The sequence below is a fragment of the Crocodylus porosus genome, unplaced genomic scaffold (assembly GCF_001723895.1).
Source record: "Crocodylus porosus isolate Cpor-Errol unplaced genomic scaffold, CroPor_comp1, whole genome shotgun sequence".
NCBI lineage: Eukaryota > Metazoa > Chordata > Crocodylia > Crocodylidae > Crocodylus > Crocodylus porosus.
Window position 1 is genome coordinate 68,475,174 of NW_017728909.1, and position 17,311 is coordinate 68,492,484.

The 17,311-nt window shown below is 42.0% G+C and overlaps 1 protein-coding gene across 17 annotated transcripts in view; it reads left to right on the top strand.

Moving 5' to 3' along the window:
- PPIP5K2 (diphosphoinositol pentakisphosphate kinase 2) overlaps positions 1–17,311 on the top strand; it is an 84,095-nt gene that overhangs the window by 24,824 nt on the left and 41,960 nt on the right. For 12 of the 17 annotated variants that reach the window (XR_002100503.1, XM_019532430.1, XM_019532429.1 and 9 more), the window contains exons 3-9: positions 909–1,104; positions 1,220–1,310; positions 2,762–2,847; positions 3,360–3,488; positions 7,459–7,613; positions 10,953–11,054; positions 15,828–15,989. Coding sequence is in view for 16 of the 17 variants with exons in the window: in XM_019532430.1 (XP_019387975.1) it covers positions 909–1,104; positions 1,220–1,310; positions 2,762–2,847; positions 3,360–3,488; positions 7,459–7,613; positions 10,953–11,054; positions 15,828–15,989 (921 nt within the window). In the remaining variant the exon portion in view is untranslated. The remainder of the gene's footprint in view (positions 1–908; positions 1,105–1,219; positions 1,311–2,761; positions 2,848–3,359; positions 3,489–7,458; positions 7,614–10,952; positions 11,055–15,827; positions 15,990–17,311) is intronic. The other 5 variants (XM_019532434.1, XM_019532440.1, XM_019532438.1 and 2 more) reach the window with 2 other exon arrangements.

Consider the following 17,311-nt stretch of genomic DNA (forward strand, 5'->3'; position numbering starts at 1 on the left):
ATTTAAACAAACAATGTAAGGGACGTACATGCTATTGTGTATTGTCTTTACAGTTTTATAAGTATTCAAATAAAAATAATTTATTTCCACATAAAGCTTTGAATTTGTTTAAATATAACATTTAAACCACATTAAGTGTGCTGCATCAATTTTTTTTTCCTAATCAAATATTTCAGTTCAAATACTTGTGGCTGTTAGGACTTAAAATTGACATAGGGATACTTTTTTAGTTTTGTTTACTAAATATAAGTCAAATAAACATGCTAAATCAGATCACGCTCTATTTAGGATATTGGAAAGTTTTCCGGAAAATTTTCCAATTCAAAATTTTCTTGAAAACCCATATCTCTGATCATTGTATTAAATGCATGAAGTAAAACGGGACAAAATAGGGATTTTTTTTCTCTATTTTTATTATAATCCTAATTGATTTTATAACGGTCATAGTAACCAAATATTCATGGTTGGAATTCCTGCTTTTGTTTAAAAGTGAAATCGTTTCAAATGACTTGCAGCTTCATTTTATGACGACTCTTAGTTGTATAACCACCCATTTTGACATGCACAGCTCCATTATTGATTCTTTCAAATTTGTCCCCATTGAAAGGATTTACAACATCTTTTAAAATGCTTTTGAATTGTTAAAGAAATATGCCAATAGTGCAACTGTCAATTTAAATAATTCTCTAAATGAAAATGGCAAGACAAGTCATCAGATACTGCATTTTTGTTAACATTTAATCTTGTAAACAGTTACAAGATTTACTTAAAAGTAACATATACATGTTGGATGGGAATTTGAGGTATTTATCCAGCATTAAATCATTATTGCAAAATATGAAGCTTTATAAAGCAAAAACAAAACAACAAAAACTTACTAATTTTCTTTTAACTTTATTTTGACACAGCCACCAGAAAGGCAAATTGTAGTTGGGATATGTTCCATGGCAAAGAAATCCAAGTCCAAACCAATGAAGGAAATTCTAGAACGCCTCTCCATGTTTAAATACATCATGGTGGTAATATTTGAAGAGGATGTTATTTTGAATGAAGCAGTAGAAAACTGGCCTCTTTGCGATTGTCTCATTTCTTTTCATTCTAAAGGTAAATCTTCTTTTGACATGTAGGTCATGTGTAATTTTGAAATTAAAGAGTATTTTAAACTATTGAAACACAACCCTAGAAAGTTAATCTATATTCCTTAATAAACCTTGTTTAGGATTTCCACTGGACAAAGCAGTTGCCTATGCCAAACTCAGGAATCCATTTGTAATCAATGACTTGAATATGCAGTATCACATACAAGATAGGTAAGTAACAACTACAAGTTAGGCATAAAATGGTTCAAGTCTGTCTGGCTGCAAACCAGCACACAACATTATTGTAACACGTGGGAAAAGACTCGTAGTATTGAATACCATGGAGCTGCCAGCCTAGCGATGGGTATAGGACATGTATCTCTTCTGCAGTACTCCCAATAAAATTATGATTGATATCTCAGATGTAGGTGGTTTCTGTGTATACAAATAGTAATAACTTATCAAATAAGTTTTTAGTAATTGTAGATGTACTTGACAGCCTTAATTTGGGTTGGACTGAGTGGTTTTTGATTACTTTGTTAGAACTGTACGTTATTTCTTATTTTGTGGTTAGCTGTAAGGCCTGAATTGTCTCCTAACTCCATTATGTTAGTCTAGTGAAAGTTCCTGTGCCAAAAAAATCTTAAGATCTCAGCCCTTCTAAAATAAAGTGAAGACTATGCCTATCTTTGTCATTACCACTCATACTGGAAGTTACTACAAACAATAATTATCTTAATCTTGCTTTCATGTGCCCCTAATACTCAAGTCATTTGAGTTTGTGAAGCTTGAATAATGAGATCCTGATGATGATTTTCTTTGAAATTAAGTAAATGAGCTTCTGCACTTTTCAATTTGCTTCTGCAGAAGCAGTTGTGATTGCTATCTGTCTTATAGATAATTGATTTGACTTTAGGAGCATTTCAGTCTGCAGTTGCCCAAGTCATTGTAGTCAGATATTAGCAGTGTGGAGAGGCTGAAGATGGTTATTGTGCAAGATAATGCCGTTTGTGAAGCAACCAACGATCTGGTTGGAATTGCATTTGAATGGGTGTATCTCTCTCCAGAATACACCCGAGAAAAAAGTTATGCCCCCAGATGGTTGATGCTGTTACTGCATCCAGTTGCTATATTACACTGCCTAAAACCTTGCTTTTTTGGATAACTTTAAAGTAGATTACAGAGATTTTTATCCACAACACATGCAGAGCCTTTTGGGCTGTTAGCATTCTGAGGCCCTATTAACATCCAAAGTACATTTTCTTTTACATCAGAAAAAGCAAATATTAACAAATGAATAGTTAATAAAATCCAGAGAGACTAGAACCCTTTGTACACTAAAGAAATGTAATGCATCCAGTACTGCCAGTTGATACAGCAAAGGTTTTACTGAAGCGCTCTTGTTGTTACTTTATTTTTACTTGCGTGATGCAAATGTTTCCATGTGCTGCTATTACAGTGCAAACAACATTTTCTCATATGACTTTTATTTGTTGACATTGGTTGAAATTGCTATGCTCAAATCATTATATAGGCAACTCTTGAAGCACTATATATGTTTAGTTAACAGAGTAGCATAATACTTTCATGGTTTTATACTGTAAGCTTTTTCATGCATTTTATAGAATGCAAATTTTGTTGGGCTTTTCCTCTTTGGCTATGTAGATTTTGTGTTCTTCTAGGAGAGAAGTGTATGGCATTCTCAAAGCTGAAGGCATTTTACTTCCTCGTTACGCAGTTCTAAACCGTGATCCAAACAATCCCCAAGGTAATAGGCATATTTTCATTACAATTGTATTAAAGACCTCTTTTTCACAATCTAGAATGCTGTTAAACGTTTTGAATGATAATCTGTAATTTTCTGCACACCTTTTCCTGCCTTTCATGTGATTCAATCAGTGACTTCTTATGCTTTCTTTAGCATTTTTTAATTGCATTCCTGGGACAAGGTGAGAACAGGCAGGAAGAAGCAGGTACTTTAAAGGAAAAGTTCCCTAGGGCTGCGTCTACACGAGTGTGCAGTCATTTAGAACTAGTAAATGACTGTGTAGTAACCAGCATTACTGTCCAGTAGCATCCCCAGACAGTTGTTTTCAGGCACTACTGCACAGTAGCAACAAGTGCAGCAGTTAGTGCCTGCCAACGCTACTGTGCAGTAGCAATGAGCTATTGCACATAGCGTCTTGTGTAGATGCGCCTTAGGAAATGCAATTTCCAGTTCTGCACTTAATCCACCAGAAGCAGCTCTAGCCTGACTAATTTTACCACGTCTCTCTGCAGCTAATATAATGGATCCACAGAAGATTCAGAATTGTGAAACTAAAGGAAGAACTTACAACTATGGGCTGGGTGAGGACTGTGGTTATGGAGCAGTGCTAGGAATGAATTGGAGTCGAGCAGTTGACACAGGCAATCTTTTAATGCTTCAGCTACTTTATAGCAAAGAAAATGTTCATTTGCCCTCGAGCACTAACCAATAGTTTTCACAAAAACTAACAGTAAAACTAGACTGCACTTCTGTTCATCTCAGGAACACCATAATATACCCTGGGAGGCATGCCAGTACTCTTAAACCCTATCTGAAAATGAAAACTGAGGTACAGAAACAACTAAGACATTAAGGTGCTTCTGAAAATTTTCTCTCTTCAAACTTAATTGTTGGAATCTTCAATTTGACACCTTTTAAAAGCAGCTTGGTTGTCCGAAGGTGCCAAGTAGTAACCTCAAGATTAGATCCTCTCATGTTACATTGCATTAGAGGACAATCTGTTTAAGACTTACTGCAAGATAGGCTTATAAAGGAGGATATTACTTAAGCTTATAAAGGAGAATGGGTGAGTTTAGAGCCAGGGTGTTTAAATAATCTCTTTACCCCCAACCAGTTTGGAGTGGGCACCGTGTGCAATGTAGGTGCCAGAGCAGGTGCCCTAGGTGCTGGAGAAGGGACAGTCCATGGGCCTGATTTGGTCCAATCTTTGACATCTCTGGTTGAGAGCAATAAGGCAACTTAGGGCAAATTTACAGCATAGGGAATTTTAAGTTGAGTGTGATGACTGCAGTCAAAGAACATGAGTGAGAAGATAAATAGACTATCATCATATGTTCCATGTGCGGGGGCCATTCGGAAGATGACTAACAGAGTGTTTTAGGCAAAAAAAAAAAAAAAAAAAAGACTTACAGAAAATAACTACTTGCAGTAATTCATGTCCTTTTACCTCTTACCTCTTAATCATGTTTTATAGTGCAAATATTGAAGCTAGATGTACTCTGTCTTATCTGGTAAGGGCAGGTGAGAGGATGACGGGGAATAATGTGAGTGCAGCTACAATGACAGCCAAAAATGACACAATTGTTCCCTTAGAATGGTTCATAAAGTCAATTGTAAATTCAGGTCTTGCCCTTAACAGTAACTAGCTTGTTAAGGCCTTCATTGTCACTCCTTCTGCTCTTTGTAGTTATATTTATTGTGCATCATAATTAAATGTAATAATTTAATTATAGTTATCATTTTAGGCTTATGAATAATGGGGTGGAGTTGGATGGTAAATCAAGTTTCAGAGTTCCTTCTGAACTTTAATAATTTCTAACAGTTGGATAGACAAGAATTTCTTCGGCCCTTGATCTCTGATAGCGTATCTCTTGTGCCAATAAACTTTTATCTGTAAACCCAGGTGCTGTCAGAGAATTGCACAGCACCTGGCTAAGCATATACTGTGCCTGGTTGGACTTTCTGCTATAGATAATGTTTAAAAAAAAAACAAAACAGACCCCCACAAATACTGATTTGGTTGGAAATGTATATGCAGAGTACATAGAGGTTGTCAAGTATTTGCATCCCCATAATTATACAATTTATTAGTTTTTGGTATTTAATGTATAATTGAGGATCTAAATGATTCAGTCAATAAATCTGCATGGTTTTACTGTTTCCTGGTGTTTGAAATGTGGTGTGTTTGTACAAATTATTGTAGCATTCTGAATTTATATCCAAGAGAGAGGGTCAGGGGAAAGATGGAAAAGTCAACAAAATATTTGTGTGCTAATACTGGCACTCTCCAATGTGGAAAGTCTGGGAAGGGAACATGAATAAATGCTCCTGTGCTAAAATATGTAGTTGTAGTAGAATTTATTGTGAGCTTGTGCTGTAGCCCTTTGGCTGGTTCCCTTCCTCCCTTCAATTGAGGGGCCTGAAGCAAAGTATGTAGAGAGAGGTAAAGGTAGTCCTCGACTTACGACTTTTAGAGTTACAATGAATGGCACTTAAGATGTTTATAAATTGATACCTGGTTTCGACCTTCCAACGTGGGTTTCGACTTTACAATGCTGAATATAGCTGCATCCAGCTGGTAAGTCTGGTGTGATGGAAGGGAAGGGGTGTGGTGGGGGGCAGATCAAGACCCCTTGTGGTGAAGGAGTGGCTGGGGCAAGTTGCTTGTCTGGCAGCTCCCGCTGTTCGTCAGGGAGGGCGTGGTGGGGGAATGTGTGCCTCAGTATCTGTGCAGGTGGGGCGGGAGCAGTACTGGGCTGCGCTAGGAGCAGGGGCTATGCCTTCCTGCTGCTTGCCCAACTGGGGTGGAGCAGGTGTGGGACTGGGCTGCTGTGCTGCCTCTGGACAAGTGGTACGCAGCAGCAGGAGCCAGCCCTGTGTGTCCTTCCCCCCCCCCCCACTCCTTTGCCAGACCAGCCAGGCCTCCATTCTGCACCCACTCTGCTCCAGCTGGGCGACCAGTGGCAGGGCACTGGGGGGTGTGGGGGTGCCCCCAGATCAGGGTGGGGTTGGGGCTGCACCAGGCTGTGCATAGGGCTGTGGGGCCTATGAGGGAGCTATGGCCCACTCATAGCCTCCACCACCTGTCCCTGTCTTGGGGCACATGCCCTCCCACCCCCATGCCCTGCTGGTGCTCCCCCAGTCAGGGCAGGGCGGGCATGGGACAGAGCCACGGCTTATCCGTGGGGGAGGGGGGTGGCGGTAGCTCCCACTGCTGCGTGCTGCTTGTCTGGAGGCTGTGCAGCGGCCCTGTCCTGCGCCCAACCCGCCCCATCTGGGCAAGTGGCGGGAGGACACAGGCCCTGCTCCTAGTGCAGCCCGCTGCAGCCCCGGCCCCATCCCATGCCGTCCCAGACGAGTGGCAGGAGCTGCCAGATGAGCAACTTGCCCCAGCCCCTCCCTTACCATGGGGGGCCTTGATCTGCGCCCCCCATACCCATTCCCTTCCCCCTCCCCTTCCACCACACTGGACTTAACAGCTGAATGCAGCATTGTAAAGGAACCAATCCCCCATTTATAACAGTATTCTTGTGTGAAAATTGGTTTCCAGTTACGACATTTTGACTTAAGACGTGGTTTTCAGGAACCAGTTGCGTCGTAAGTCTGAGGACTGCCTGTATCCTTCCTTTTGGCATAGGCTGAAATAGCCTTATAGGCTGCTTGCAGATGTATTTAAAAAAAAAAAAAAAAAAAAAAAATGAAAACCCCCCCCCCCCCCCCCCAAAAAATACCTGCGCTTTAACAAAAGATGCAGCACATTACTTTGACCTGGCTACACCAGGATTCGTATAGATCAAGCACTTCAGTGGGGCTTTTGGGCACTTTTATCTCAAGCTGATTTAATCAGTTATTAGGTAAAAGTGCCCAAAAAGCCCCAGTAAAGTGCCCAATCTATACAGACATTGGCAAGCTGGGTCCAACTAATGTTCTGCCTCTTTTAGGCTTGGCACAGGAATGCACTGTGTTTTAAAGTGCATTTTTGGGGGGCTTGGGGGTTTGGTTTTGTTTTTAACATCTGCATGCAGCTGTAGTGCCCCATAGAGAAGAAGTACAGACACAGCTGAGTCAGTTGTTTCCTTTCCCACTCCTATGGAGATAAAGCATATCAGGAGCAGAGATCAGTTCGTGAACTCCAGTTCATCATATGCTATTCTAGTTTAATAGCAGTAGGGAAAGCCTTTTTTTTTGCAGATGTACCCCCAATGCATTACATGGCATGAATTGTTCGTGCCACCTAATGCGTTGGGAGTGCATCTGCAAAAAAAAAAAAAAAAAAAAGGACTTTCCCTGCTACTGTTAAACTAAACTAGCACGCTGAAAATGTCCTCTTAAGCCTATGGGCTTCATGCCCTTCACTGACTCATCTCCCTTTCCTGTGAGGTGGGTTTCAAAGGAGTCTGGTCAATAAACTTGGAGCAAATCTAGGGAAAGGAGGAACCCCAGCTTCAAGAAAAAGCAAGCGTGGAGCCATTCTAGTGCCAAATCTAATTCCTTCCTCTTAGGTCTAAAGATATTTGTGAATTCATTTATGGCAAGTAAATAGTTATGAAGTTTATAGTAGACCGTCTCTGTATAATAATCCATTATTGTATATACTGTTCTTCCCAACAGAATGCAATTTGATTGAGGGAGAAGACCATGTGGAAGTAAATGGGGAAGTTTTCCAAAAGCCATTTGTAGAAAAGCCAGTTAGTGCCGAGGACCACAATGTTTACATTTATTATCCAACATCTGCTGGAGGGGGTAGCCAGAGGCTTTTTCGGAAGGTGAGAATATTGCCATGCTGAAAGAAATTACAGATGTCCCATCGCACCGAATGACTCAACTCTTGTGTCTGTTTTTAGTGATATAAGAGACCAAACACAAAAGTAACTTGCGTAGCTTTCCATCAGAGCTTTCCAAGCTGAAAATATAAAGCCAGATTCTATAGCAGAATTATGGCTTTTATACTTTGAAAGTAATCGCTGTTGTAACTGTTGTAAGGGCATGACAGAGAGCTCCATGGCCTAAAGGAGCTTTGCTGGTGCACTTACAGAGCAGCTAGAGCACTGCATCTGTTTCAGTTCTGCCTTGCATAGAGCAGAGCTCTGTTACAATAATCCACTTAAGGAGCCTGCACCAACATGTGGATCAGCCCTGCTGGTACTTTACTTAGCTGGTTTCAGGTTTGGGCCAAAAACCGTGCTGTCTGTGAGAGTGTTGTCTCGCATTACCTCAGCAGTATTCTAATACAGGGGAATATGTAGATTGTAGACTCTGCTTATTGATTCTATTACATGGGGCTTCATGAGAAGTAAAAAGGGCTCAAGTCTGAAATCCAAAAACTTTCACAAAGTTTAACTCATTGTTTGAACAGAGAGGTACATACCCATGCAGACCCTTGGGGTTGTGCTTGTCTGAAGCTAAGCAGACGGTAGCGTTGGGGAGAGGCATGGCCCAGCCACATGGAGGGAAGTTGGTGTGGCTCTGACCAGGCATGCAGGGCTTGGAATTTGGGAATTTGGCAGGGCGGGAGAGTGGTTGTATTAATGGCCACTCCTCCCCTGCCACGAAATTTTTTAAGTCTTGGAGAGTCCCAAGGGCCAGATGCCAAGGCTCCATAGGCCTCATTTGGCCCCCAGCTGAAACACCCTGTTATAGACTCTAGACTTGTTTGTCTATAGTCTCTCTGGAGGAGATGCCACACTGCCCTCCATTTGTATATATAACATGTATATAATTTTGGGTTGAAGGAAAATTTTATGTTGGGGACCTGTAACCAAAGCCAAAGAAATGAAGAGCTAGAGAAGAGAACCTGTGGTGGCGGCAGTGGTGGCTTTCCTTTTTCCAGCTAACCCAGTAGTTGGAGCAGCTATCCTAAAGTTGGGAGATGAAGGTTCAAATCCTTCCTCTTCCTGAGGGCATTTGAACTCTTAATCTACAAGCACAGGTATCCTGTTGACACTATACCACTTTGCCTGTATTCCATAAATACTCAGTGAACCAAATCAGAGACAGGAGGAATAGTAATAATCCAGCAATTATCTTTCTCTTCTGTGAGGTGTGAAGCCTTGTTTCAAAACCACTTCCAGTTCTGCACTAGATTTTGATTGGAGGTTAGGAGACTCTCTTAAGAATTGATAGACGAGGTCCACAATCCCTGAGGCAGAGAGGATTTGAATCTCAGTTCTGATGTTTTGGGAGGAGGGGGCGAGGGGAGGAAGGGGGTAAAAGTGTTCTAATTACTGGGCTGCTGGATAGGTGAAGCCTGCCAATCTTCTTCCAAAAATTTAGTTAATTAGTCCTTCATTTCTTCTCTTTTAATGTAGATCACCCCAAACTAAAATGTTTAAGACCTATTAAAATGAACTGTACTGGTATTTACAAAACATGGTCATATCACCCAAAACTGCACTAAAAATACAAGCCAACAAAAAATGTAATCCAGACCTGTCATTTAGGCAATCAGTGCTACTTTTGGAACACTTGGCATCAAGTGCTTCCAGAATAGTTGCAGGTAATCAAGAATGTGGCAACCTTCTCTTTAACTACAGATTTTTGCATGGTCTTAGGTTGAATAAAATATCTATCAGAGAACTTGTGGTTTCCTTGTCATGGAAGATAGGAAAAGCATGCTTTTCAACACTGCATTCTGAGCATGCAGCAACAGCTGTAGATCCATCAAAACTCAATTATGAACCTGGCTCACAGATGATGACCCCTGCTAAATATAGCCCATCCACATGGTGCTCTTCTAAAGCTACACTGCCTCTCCAGTGTAGTTCCTCAGAAATAATAGGTGCTGGTTCATTGTGCCTTTCCTTTATACTATTTATTTAATATATTTGGGTTGAAATTCAGTGTAATGTAACTTTGAATATAACATAGAACATGGTACAGCCTAGCATATGCTGTTAAGCCTCGGGCAGAGTTAAAATTATGGAATGATTGGGATCTGAGGAATTCTGTGCTTGGAATTAAGTATAAAATTCCTTGGATTGCACTCGTGCCACTGTTGGGGCCAAACTGGGAGTGAGGCTGCTCCAGCCTAATCCTGTGGATTGAGCAGCAGTTGGCTGTGTTCATGGAGCTGTGCCATGACCAATCTTAATATGGGCTGCACACACAGTGTTCAAAAACCTGGAACACCAGGAAGCTGAGGTCAGAAAGAGGCTCTCTGGTGCTGGGATCATGGCCTCCAGCCTTTTAAATGCTGCATGTGCAGTCAAACTGGGCTGCATGTACAGTTTTTGGAACAGGGGCTGCCCTGTACCCCATCCTTATGCAGGATTGAACATGGGGCAATCCTGGGTCCCAGTTGGAAACTAGGGGCTTCTCCCAGCCCAATCCTGGGGATAAGCCAGGGGGTGGCCCTAACCTGGTCCCCAGGGCTGCACTGCACTGAACATCAGAAGGGGAACTAAGCCAGTCCCTTTTCTCATTCGAGAGATTGAGTGGGGGGTGGGAGGGACTGTGTCCAAGACTCCTGCATGCAAAGCTACAAATGTGCCAATGGCAGATGGTACCTTTCAGCTCCCCATGCTAAATTTTTTAATTTCAATACCCAGCTGTACGTCTCACAGAAGGCTGCACGACAAGGCTGCAAACTGTGCTGGGCTCAGTTCAGGACCCAAGTCTGTCCTGGGCCAATGCTGACAATCAGCTGATTGTTGGTCAGGGTCTGAGACATGTCACACCTTCAATTTTAAGGCAATATTTAAATCATCCAAAGGATGTTCTACCTTATAGGTAGGACATATTGTGTCTGGTGTCTCATTTTATGACGTAAATGGAGTAAACCATGTTATAGTTTATGGCATGATTAATAGGCTAATGAAATGTCTTCTAGTGCCCTTAGTACTGAAGTACAGAGAGTAATGTGTACTTGTTAAGGTATAGAAATAATTCCATCATTTAGGAAAATTACTAAATACTTTTGAACTTTCCTAAATGGTTAGATCTCTATAGCTAACCCTGTGAATGGCTTAATGTATCTATAAATCAGATGGGAGGAAAATAACTGAATTATGGGAGAAAAAAACAGAAAGATCAGTTACCAGAGAGTGCACAGTATTTTTAAGGAGAAGTAATTTGTGGCCTTTTTAATAGAAAACTATTTGTTTCAGATTGGCAGCAGAAGTAGTGTTTACTCCCCTGAAAGCAACGTGAGAAAAACAGGCTCCTACATTTATGAGGAGTTCATGCCTACGGATGGCACTGATGTGAAGGTATGACAACTGCATGTTCTGGCTTATATTTAGAATAATCAAATATTCCAAGAGTTTGGCAGCTTTAGAGATGGAAGGATATCTTTGTGAGATGGATTAACTTTAATGAAGTTGTGAAACAGTTCAAAAGTAATGAATATTTGTGTTGCTCTAGGAAAAAGCAGTTCTTTAAATATGAAGAATGTCTTCCGTTATCTTTGCTCTAAATATCACCTTAGTGTTATTGCCCAAGAAGTCATTCTTTTTTTGTATTGAGGTAGCACTAACTGCAGAATCAAACAGTCATTACCCTGGGAGTTTAGTGTGAAAGATGACATTAACATTCTTCAATTAAGATTAACTTTTAACTAGGTATGTTATAGTATACTAGTAAGCAATAACATTGTACTGCTTTGGAGAAAATAAATTCAAAGTGTGTCTTATGAGTTTTCCATTGCAGTTTTGGGGTTGTTCGTTTGCTTCATCTATTTTTTTTTTTTTTTTTTTTTTTTCCCCTTGATTTAAATTTAAGGTAACCATGGACTAGGCACCATGATCTCCTCCAGTAATACCATAAAATCCCAGCAAAAATAAAGTAATTATTTTTACAGGAATTCAGCCAGATACCCAAAAAACCCCTTTTTTCCTTCTTCGTTGTGCAGAAGGTATTTTCTCAGTCCTCTCCAAATACTGCTGAACAAATGTCTTGCAATATGCTTGGAATGTCGCCAGATTTTTGTCTTTTTCTTACCAGGGGTAGAAGAAGTCCTGAGAGTCCTCAATTGCAGACCAAGTAGGACTTTTATAGGTCATAATCAACATCTTAAAATTTCACTTAGAACCCAAAGGGTGATTAGTCTTGGGCGATTTTAATTATCCAGACATTTCCTGGGAGGAATACTTGGCCAAGTTGGAATGCTCGCAATCCTTCCTGACCTGTGTTGAGGAGCTCTTTCTGACTCGTGAAGTGCATGGGCCAATGAGGGGTGATGCTCTGCTAGATTTGGTCCCGGCCAGAGGAGATGATCTGGTGACCGGCTTAAATATAGAGGGAAGTCTGGGCAACAGCGACCATGAAACCATCATGTTCACTGTCTGACATAAGGCAGACAAATGGGATAGCAGGACTGAAGTCTTGGACTTCAAAAATGCAAATTTCAACAAGCTTAGGTGACTAGTAGGGCAAGTGCTGTGGGACCCGGGACCGAAGATGAAGGGTGTGCACGAAGAGTGGTTGTCCCTTAAGGACACGATCCTTGAAGCACAGAGAAGTCCATTCCCATGCAGCAAAAAGGTAACAGAAAGGCTGGGAAGCCCTCTTGGCTAAACAGGGAAATCACGGAAAGAAAGAAGAAACAGGCTTATAAACAATGGAAGCTTGGGGCAGATCCCAAGGAGGACTGTTCCATAACGGCCTGCATTTGCAAGGAACAGATAAGAAAGGCTAAAGTGGCAGCCAAACTTAGATTAGCAACAGGAATCAAGGACAACAAGAAATCCTTCTTTAGGTAACTAGGGAACAGGAGGAAAACAAATAGGAGTGTGGGGCCATTGCTCAGCAACTCAGGAGAGCTGGTTACTGACACCCAGGAGAAAGCTGAACTCCTGAATGACTACTTCGCCTCCAGTCTTTCACCAGACCAAGGGGAAAACCGCTCCCGGTAGGGTAGAGGATGAGCACGGTAGAAATAATCGCCTTCTTGTTATTGCTGTAGAATTGATATATGACCAATTAATAAAATTAGACGTATGCAAGTCAGCAAGACTAGATGATCTTCATCCGAGAGTGCTGACTGAAGTCATTGTGGAACCCGGCAAAACTCTTCCACAACTCATGGGGCTCTGGAGAAGACCCTGAGGACTGGAAGAGGGCCAGTGTTATGCCCATCCATAAAAAGAGCAGGAGGAAGGACCCGATTAACTATGAGCCAGTCAGCCTAACTTCCACCCTAGGGAAAACCCTAGAAAAGTTCATCAAGGAGTCTATCTGTGATAAGCTTGCTGGCTGTCATTCAGAATCTTAATTTCTGAATGACAGCCAGCAAGGCTTCATTGTGAGCAGGTCTTGCCTTACCAACCTCATCTCCTCCTATGACCAGGTAACTTGCCACCTGAACACACAAGAGCAGGTTGAAATTGTATACCTAGACTTCCAAAAGGTGTTTGATTTAGTATCCCACGATGTCCTTGCGAGAAAATTGGAGAATTGTAGGCTTAACTTTGAGACAGTCAGGTAGGTGAGAAACTAACTGCAGGATAGGGACCCAGAGAGTTGTAGTGAATGAATCTGTGCCATCCTGGCAAGAACTGGGCAGCAGTGTCCCTCAGGGGTCAATGCTCGGTCCCGTACTTTTCAACATCCTTATTAATGATTTGGATGTGGAGTTGAAGAGCTCACTGGCCAAGTTCATGGACAACACCAAGTTATGGGGAAGCGTGGTCATGCTTGAAGATAAGCTACAGATACAGGCAGACCTAGACAGGCTAGGAAGTTGGGCAGATCAGAACCTGATGAAGTTCAATGTCGAGAAATGTAAAGTGCTCCACCTCGGGGCGAGCAACCCCCAACACATCTACAGGCTTGGAGGAGCCAAACTGACTAGCACCACAAATGAAAGGGACCTGAGGGTAATAATAGACCACAGTATGAATGTGAGCCAGCAGTGTGATGCTGTAGCCAGTAGGGCAAATAATACTCTAGCATGCATCAATCAATGCATCTCCAACAAAGCCAAGGAGCTGATTCTTCCGCTCTACTCAGCACAAGTGAGACTGCAGCTGGAGTACTTTGTCCAGTTCTGGGCATCACACTTTAACAAGGACATGGAGAGTCCAAAGAAGATCTACCCATATGATCAGAGTCTTGAAAGACAAGCCATATGAGGAAGACTGAGGGGTCTGGGACTCTTTAGCCTGAGGAAAAGAAGGGTGAGAGGGGACCTGGTAGCAGCTTACCACCACACTACGCAAGTACATCAAGGGCTCGGGGAGCAGCTGTTCAGTAGGGCACTCAAGGGGAAAACCAGGAGTAATGGCCACAAACTCCTGGCAGATTGATTCAGGCTCAACATTAGGAAAAACTTCTTCACAGTCAGGGTGTCCAGACTATGGAATAAGCTTCTTCCAGAGATGGTGCAATTGCCTACCCTGGAAATCTTCAAGAGGAGGCTAGACAGTCATCTTGGTGGGGTCACATGACCCTCGGTTATCTTTCCTGCTTGGTGCAGGGGGCTGGACCCGATTGATCTTTCGAGGTCCCTTCCAGCCTTACAATCTATGAAAAAGGGCTACCACTTCAGATCCCACAATAGTGATGTTGTACACTACCAGTTTACATTGATCAGTAAGTGAGCCACTATATTCTGCACCAACTTTATATAACTTCAGCATATAGCCCCATGTACACATTACGTAATCTGATTTTGAGGTGGCAAAATGGTGACAGGATCTGCTTCTGAAAAGAAAGGTCACAGCCCTCCAAGCCTAGCTTACTGGTGTACTGTGGGTCTGAAACTGCAGTTGAGTGTATAAAATCACCCACCCACAGTAACTAATGGCACTTACTCCTTCAGTCAAAGGGACTAATCATACCTGTATCATCTTTTAGCTGCTGCTTTAACTTGCCATCATCATAGTCTTCTCTGTATTGAGCTCACTTCAACTTGTTTAGTCTCATTCATACCCCATTCTTAGGTACACAGTGAAGTGAGACACTGATGTGCATCAGAAGAATGGAGACATGTAATTGGGGATTACAGCACTGTAACAGTGACGTATACATTTAAATAGGTGGGGTGACAGAGTAGTCACATGCAGAGTTATACACATCAGAGTTCTTCAGGAGAAAGGGAAGTTCCTTGCAATGACATGCTGAGATCTGTCTATCAATATGAAAATCCTTAAGTGACTCAATAACTCTTTATGGTCAGTGGTATTGAAGGCTGTTAATAGTAGAAACACCAGCATGGGGCCCCTAGTTTTCATCTAGGAAGAGGTTTTTCAATCACTTCTGTCTTTATGCCAAAGCCAGATCTATACCCAGTTTGAGAGAGGCCAAAAAGATCAGACCTCCTAGATACCAGGGGAATTCTTTCTATAACCATCGAGAGGAGAAAATGTGATGTTGGTCAATAATAGGGATAGATTGATAATGTCAAGTAATAATTTTTTGATCAAAGGCCACAAAAATGCCATTTTTTAAAGTTTGTGGGTCTGAAGCATAGGCTGCAGGGTAAAGATCTCTCAACACCCCCTTCATTGAGCTTTACCAATTGAAATCATATGCTCTCAGGACCTTCCTTTTTACCCTGCAAGCAAACAGCTCATACAGAAAACCTGGTCAGAAATATCAAGCAGTTCTTTCCCAAGAGAAAGTACTTAGTCCAGCTACCAAGAGGAGAAAATCACAGTTTAGTGGATTGAAATAAATCTTCTCTATGAAATGTTGCAGATATACTGGTGAAGAAAAAGAATTTCTTCTTTGTTTCTGCACTACCCTAGTTTAAGTGTTTTAATCATCTTTATTCTGCAACTGAGTAGCCTGTGCAAGATGTTTCTATCTGTGGTACTGTGACCAACTTCCGTCTTGTTTCATGCATGTCTGATTTGACAAAAAAGATGGTAAACTATGAAGATATACAGTAAAGAGAGTGCCTAAGGGCTGCCTCATGAATGGTGAAGGACACTACCATTTAATTTGCAGAAGTGATGAAAGTTAAGGAAAACTTAGCGAGGTTCTTGAACATATATGAATCACTTTAACTACGTTAACTTTTCTTTTCCTTTGAAATAAAGGTGTACACAGTAGGTCCAGATTACGCACATGCTGAAGCTCGAAAATCCCCTGCTCTAGATGGCAAAGTAGAACGAGACAGTGAAGGAAAAGAAGTGAGGTATCCAGTCATTCTGAATGCAAGAGAGAAGTTGATAGCCTGGAAAGTATGCCTTGCATTTAAGGTAAATGGATCTAGGCTATCTGATCAAACATTTAGTACTAATGAACTGTTTACTAGGTGAAACTTCTGCAGGAATTCAGTGCTCAGAAGCAGAGATCTTATTGTTGCAGAACTTTGGGGATATAGCAATAAGTTTAGCTGAACTTTCATGTTTTATTTAATTAGATGACTTCTCTTGTTTCAATACTTAAGTTCATTGATATTCTTATCCTTGTGGATGAACTGAGACCTTTAAATGCTGAAAGCACACATAAAATATATGGTTTGTTCTATTTACAGTGTGACGTGTATGAGCATGTATGCATTTATGCGCAAAGTAATTTGTAAAGGCTATTTTTTTTAGTTAAGCAAATATATTTGCATGGGGTTTATACTCGATAGCAAGCATAGCTGAAGTTAGTCATATGTTTATGTTTAAGTCTGAACCAAAGCAAACACTGAGGAAAAGCGATAAGCCGTCTTCAGAGTGGCAGTGCCAGGAGTCCCAAATAAAACACTTTCTATGACATAATCTAGGAAAGCAGTTAAATGTCCTCATTGGCAGCCATTTCGATCTATACTGTCTTGTATGCATCTATGGGTATATACTGTACTTCAGTGGTCTCCAACCTTTTTAAGTAGAAGATTGCCTTTTGGCATTTAAAAGCAACCCAAGATCTACTGTGCACTGCCTCCACCCCCCCCCCCATCTCCCAGCAGGCAAGTCTGTGCGGAGGGAAGTGGGGGACAGATCAAGGCAGAGGGAGAAAAATTATTTGGGGGTGTGCCTCCCCACCAGGTAAGTCCCATCCAGCCAGGCATACCCCTACTCCTGCCTCTGTGGCACTGTCCCTCACCGGAGGGGCCTTGATCTAGCCCCCGGTGTTTCCCTCCCATGGATTGACCTGCTGGGCATGTGTGTGCTCGCACACAGGCACTCGGTTCCCCACCCCAACCTTGGAACGACTCCACGTGGCTCCCAGATCTACTAGTGGATCAAGATTCACTGGTTGGTGTCCACTGCTATATCTACTCTAAGACAGCCCCCCAATAATTAGATTCTACATATGGAAAATTTATACATTTTGTTATAATTTTCCAGGTATGGAAGCTAAGTGTAGGAAGGTTGTCTTGAATTCTACTCCCTCTTCCCTCCTCCCCCACCGCCACCAGCTACAGCAGGGAAAGCAGTGGCAGGGGGGTGTCAGATGGCCCCCTTGCCTCTCCCACTTCTTCCCTTTGCAGCCTTGCCCCTGCTGCCACCTGCCCATCCCCATCTCCTCACAGCCTCTGACTCTCTCTCCCCCCGCATCAGACACTGCTCCAGCTGCTCTGACCCCGTCC